This window comes from Orbicella faveolata, unplaced genomic scaffold, assembly GCF_042242905.1.
Source record: "Orbicella faveolata isolate gen_17 unplaced genomic scaffold, um_ofav_v1 contig_2, whole genome shotgun sequence".
Taxonomy (NCBI): Eukaryota; Metazoa; Cnidaria; class Anthozoa; order Scleractinia; family Merulinidae; genus Orbicella; species Orbicella faveolata.
In genome coordinates, this window is record NW_028301547.1 from 33,642,915 (window position 1) to 33,648,384 (window position 5,470).

The window sequence follows — 5,470 nt, forward strand, 5'->3', positions numbered from 1 at the left end:
CACGAGTTAGTTTCGAGTCCCCGGGACTGGAAAATATTTCGCAAGTTCCGGGAAATCGAGCCGAAGTTGATCAAAATCACGATGCGCGAAACGTGGTGTCGGCTACTGTTTCAGTCTTAAAGTGAAGTATGGCTATATTTCGGCCCACAAGCTCGAAAGTGAGCGTTCAAAAAGCTTTGCTGTGTCCATTTCACTGCAAAACAAGGCCATCGGCACCTAGTTTAGCGTCCAAGGGACTGGAAAATATCCCCCAAGTTCCGGGAAATCCACCCAAAGTTTGTCAAAATCACGATGCGCGTAAGGCGGTCTCGGCTACTTTTTCAGTATTAAAGTAAAGTGGGCTATATTTCGGCCCAGAAGCTTGAAGGTGAGCGTTCAAAAAGTTTTGCTGTCTCCATTTCACTGGAAAACCAAGGCCATCAAGAGTTAGTTTAGAGTCCCTGGGACTGGAAAGTTTCCCCGAAGTTTCGGAATATCGACCCGAAGTTGGTCAAAATCACGATGCGCGCACGCCGGTCTCGGCTACTCTTTAAGTCGTAAGTGATGTGGGACTATATTTCGGCCTAGAAGCTCGAAAGTGTCCCTTCAAAAACTTGTGCTGTGTGAATTTCACTGCAAACCATGGCCATCAGGAGTTAGTTTAGAGTCCCCGGGACTGGAAAATATTCCCCAAGTTCCAGGAAAGCGAGCAGAAGTTGATCAAAATCACGATGCGCGTAACGCGGTCTCGGCTACTGTTTCAGTCTTAAAGTGAAGTGTGGCTATATTTAGGCCCACAAGCTCGAAAGTGAGCGTTCAAAAAGTTTTGCTGTGTGAATTTCACTGCAAACCAAGGCCATCAGGAGTTAGTTTCGAGTCCCCGGGACTGGAAAATATTCTCCAAGTTCCAGGAAATGGCGCCGAAGTTGATGAAAATTACGATGCGCGTAACGGGCTCTCGGCTATTCTTTCAGTCTTAAATTTAAGTAGGGCTATATTTCGGCCCTGAAGCTCGAAGGTGAGCGTTCAGAATGTTTTGCTGTGTTCATTAAACTGCAAACCAAGCTCATCGGAAGTTAGTTTAGCGTCCCCGGGACTTTAAATTATTCGCCAACTTCCGGGAAATAGAGCAAAAGTGGCCCAAAATCACGATGCGCGTAAGGCGGTCTCGGCTACTCTTTCAGTCTTAAAATTAACGGGGGCTATATTTCGACCTAGAAGCTCGAGACCGGGAGTGCGCTAATTTTACCTGTGTCCATTTCACTGACATTTTAGGCCATCAGGAGTTAGTTTAGAGTCCTTGGGACTGGAAAATATTTCCCAAATTCTGGCAGATCGAGCCAAAGTTGCTCAAAATCACGATGCGCGTAAGGCGTTCTCGGCTACTCTTTCAGTTTTAAAATGAAGTGGGGCTATATTTCGGCCGACAAGCTCAACACCGAGCGTGCGCTCCTTTTGCCTGTTTACATATCACTGAAAACTAAGTTCATCAGGAGTTAGCATAGAGTCCTCGGGACTGGAAAATATTCCCCGAATTCCGGCAAATCGAGCCAAAGATGCTCAAAATCACGATGCGCGTAAGGCGGTCTGGGCTACTCGTTTACTCCGAAAATGAAGTGGGGCTATATTTCGGTTCTACAAGCTCGACACCGAGCGTGCTCTCCTTTTACCTGTGTCCATTTCACTAAGAACTAAGTCCATCAGGAGATAGTTTAGAATCCTCGAGACTGGAAGCTATCCTCCAAGTTTCGGCAAATTGAGCCATACTTTCTTAAAATTACGATAAGCCTACGGCAGTTTCGTTTACTCTTTCAGTCTTAAAATGAACTGGGGCTACATTTCGGCCTAGAAGCTCGACACCGAGCGTGCGCTCCTGTTACCTGTGACCATTTGACTGAAAACTAAGGCCATCAAGAGTTAGGGTAGAGTCCCCGGGACTGGAAAATATCCCCCAAGTTTTGGCAGATCGAGCCATAGTGGCTAAAAATTTCGATGCGCTTAAGGCGGTTTCGTGTACACTGTCAGTCTTAAAATAAAGTGGGGCTATATTTCGGCCTACAACCTGGAAACCCAGTGTGCGGCTCTTTTACCTGTGTCCATTTCACTAAAAACCAAGGCATTCAGGAGTTAGTTTAGAGCTTCCGGGACTGGAAAATATCCTCCACGTCCCACGAAATCAAGCCGAAGTTCGACAAAATTACCATGCGCGTAAGGCGGTCCCGGCTACTCTTTTAGTCTTAAAGTGACGTGGCCATCAGGAGTTAGTTTAGAGTCCCCGGGACTGCAATATATTTCCCAAGTTCCGGAAAATGGAGAAGGCTTTGGTTAAAATCACGGGGCGCCCAAGACGGTCTTGGCTACTCTTTCAGTCTTAAAGTGAAGTGGGGCAATATTTCGGCCCCGAAGCTCGAAACTGAGTGTTTCAAAAGTTTTGCTGTGTCCATTTCACTGCAAAACAAGGCCATCACGACTTAGTTTAGCGTCCAAGGGACTGTAAATATCCCCCAAATTACGGGAAATCCACCCGAAGTTAGTCTTAATCACGATGCGCTTAAGGGGGTCTCGGCTACTCTTTCAGTCTTAAGGTAAAGTGGGCTTAGATTTAACTCCAGAAGCTCGAAAGTGAGGGTTCAAAATTTTTTGTGTCTATTTCACTCACATCTTAGACAATCAGGAGTGAGTTTAGAGACTTTGGGACTGGAAAATATCTCCCAAGTTTCGCCAGATCGAGCCGAAGATCCTCAAAAACACAATGCGCGTAAGGCGCTCCCGCCTACTCTTTCAGTCTTAAAAAGAAGTAGGGCTATATTTCGGCGAGCAAGCGCGAAAGTGCGCGTTCAAAAAGTGTTCCTGTGTCCATTTCACATGAAACCAAGGCCATCAGGAGTTAGTTTAGAGACCCCGGGACTGGAAAATATCCCCCTATTTGCGGGAAATCGAGCCGAAGTATCCCAAAATCACGATGCGCGTAAGGCGGTCTCGGCTACTCTTTCAGTGGCGGCTCGATAGGCCCAAAATGGGAAAAAAAATCGTATTTTTGGAAACCTACATTTTTGGATTGTTAATTCTTTGTACCTTCATGAAAAACCCATTTTCTGCATTTTTACTGTCCTATTAGCATGCTTTTGAGCATTTTCTCAGGATGTTTGGCCCGTTTCCATGGAAACGGGAGTTGTTTACGCGTCTTTTTTTGAACAAAAAGCAGTGATATTTAGTGAAAATTTCGAGGGAAATTGCGTATGAGAGGCTTGAATGCTTCCTGGGGCCTGGGAAGCAGTCTAGCCTTCTTTTGAGGACATTTCAAGTCAACTACATGAGGGAATAATCGTAGAAAACGTGGTCGCTGTTGTTTATGCTTCGTTCGTAAAAGTTATCCTCAGAAATGCCTCCAAAAAAGAAATTTAGAAGCGGTAGAAGCAAGAAAAGAAAGTTCACTGGGAACATGTATACCAGGAGAAAGGAATTAGAGTCGAAGGAAGCTTCAGCGGATCAGGAATCGGTCGAAAGAAGCGACGAAGTGGTCTCCGACGAAACAGACGCGTCGCGCTCAAATGTTAGCTTGCCTGCAACTTCATCATCTTTTGCATCGCAAGGAAAGGTTCGCGGACTTTCCAACGAGGAGTCTAAACCTGAAAGTAGTGCAAGCGATGTGGATTCAGCTGAAATGGAAGGTTTTCGTTTTGTTGACATGGCAGTCCTCGGCTCGATTTTCGAATTGTTACTCTGCCCCATTTGTAAGAAGAACCACGTGGAGCTGGAGGAAGATAACGAAAGAAAGATGGGATTTGTTTCCTTGCCATTTGTCAAGTGCCCCGGGAAAAAGTGTGGATTCATAAAAAGATTTTACTCTTCTTCCAGAGTTGGGACTTCGTAGGCATTCGAAGTCAATCGAAGAATTGTTCTAGCATCCAGGAACATTGGTGTTGGGCACCAAGGGCTCGTCAAATTTGCTGGAACTATGAACATGCCTCCTCCCATGAATGAAATGCCTATAAGGATATTGTTGAAGCTGTGAGGAAAGCTGCTCAGACTGTTTGCCAGCGAAGTATGAGAGCTGCTGTTGAAAATGCAAAGAGCTTCTATGAACCAGAGGAGGATGGTGTTTTTGATATCGGAATTTCAGGTGATGGCACCTGGAGAAGAAGGGGCTACTCATCCCTGTATGGAATAGTCACTGCCATATCCACAGTCACTGGCAAAGTAATTGACATCGAAATAATGTCAAAAGACTGCAAGGAGTGCACAGTGTGGAGGAACAAGGAAGGCACACAGGAGTTTGAAGATTGGTGGGAAGGCCACCAACATCGTTGCCGGGCTAATCACCTTGGGTCATCTGCATCAATGGATTCCACTGGCCTTCTTGCCATATTTCAGCGGTCGGTTGAAAGCTATGGAGTGCGTTATACAGAGTTTTTGGGAGACGGGGACAGCAAAGCCCACAAGCTAATTGTAGATGAAGCTGTGTATGGTGAAAAAGAGGTCACCAAGCTCGAGTGCGTTGGGCATGTTCAGAAACGTCTGGGGTCACGCCTTCGCTTGCTAAAAAAGCGCATGGGTCAAGCAAGACTTGAAGACGGAAAGCCAATTGGGGGTATTGGAAGGCTGACAAACAACAAAATAGATCAACTACAGGTCTATTATGGCAAGGCCATCCGAAACAACACCCACGACATCCAATCTATGGAGAATGCTGTCATGGCTATATGGCACCACACAAGATCCAGTGATGACCACCCGGACCATGACTTGTGCCCCCCTGGAGAAAACTCGTGGTGTGGGTTTCAAAGGGACTTGGCAAAGGAAACAACAGAGTACTCACATACACATCCACTGCCTTCTGCTGTTGCCAATGCAATTCATTCAACTTTTGAAGCCCTCAGTGACCAAGACCTCTTACGGCGCTGCCTCCATGGTGGCACACAGAACCGCAACGAGGCAATAAATGCACTCATTTGGCAACGCGCTACAAAGGAAACTCACTCTGGCTTACCCACAGTGGAGCTTGCTGCTCACCTTGCAGTTTCTCACTTCAATGATGGGTCAGTCTCCCTCAAATTGGTCCTCAAAGAACTAGGAATTACGCCAGGGGCTCACTGTAGCCAAGCTTGCAAAAAGCTGGAATATGACAGATTGCGTCATGCCCGCAGAAAGAGTTCTGATCAGTCCAAGGAACGACGAAAACAAATCAGAAACTGGAAGAAAGGCTACAGTGACCGTTTAGAGATTATTGAAGGACTTCACTATGAAGCTGGAGCCTTTTAGGACTGAACACAGTGAACATTGCTGATGATCAATTTTAAATGCTATTTTCTCAGATTCCGGGTTGGCCAGAAATAGATCTGTGCAATGACCAATTTTTACTTGGTTTGTGACACCCTATCATGACTTATTACCATTTTTTCAAAGCCGATATTGCACATTTTGATGTATGTTCTGGGTGAAGGCCTTATTCATGATCAAAACACACTTTCTTTATAATAATTGGTCATTG

At 45.7% G+C, this 5,470-nt stretch overlaps 2 protein-coding genes across 2 annotated transcripts; both read left to right on the forward strand.

Annotated features, from left to right (window-relative positions):
• Positions 1 to 3,361: 3,361 nt before the first annotated feature.
• On the forward strand, positions 3,362 to 3,863 carry LOC149112874 (uncharacterized). The gene has a single exon (XM_089288750.1). The coding sequence runs from the start codon at positions 3,362 to 3,364 to the stop codon at positions 3,851 to 3,853; it is 492 nt and encodes a 163-aa protein (XP_089144876.1). The 3' UTR covers positions 3,854 to 3,863.
• Positions 3,864 to 3,949: 86 nt separating this feature from the next.
• On the forward strand, positions 3,950 to 5,241 carry LOC149112875 (uncharacterized). Its single transcript, XM_089288749.1, has one exon. It carries the CDS (start codon positions 4,027 to 4,029, stop codon positions 5,239 to 5,241), a length of 1,215 nt encoding a protein of 404 aa, XP_089144875.1. The 5' UTR covers positions 3,950 to 4,026.
• Positions 5,242 to 5,470: the final 229 nt, after the last annotated feature.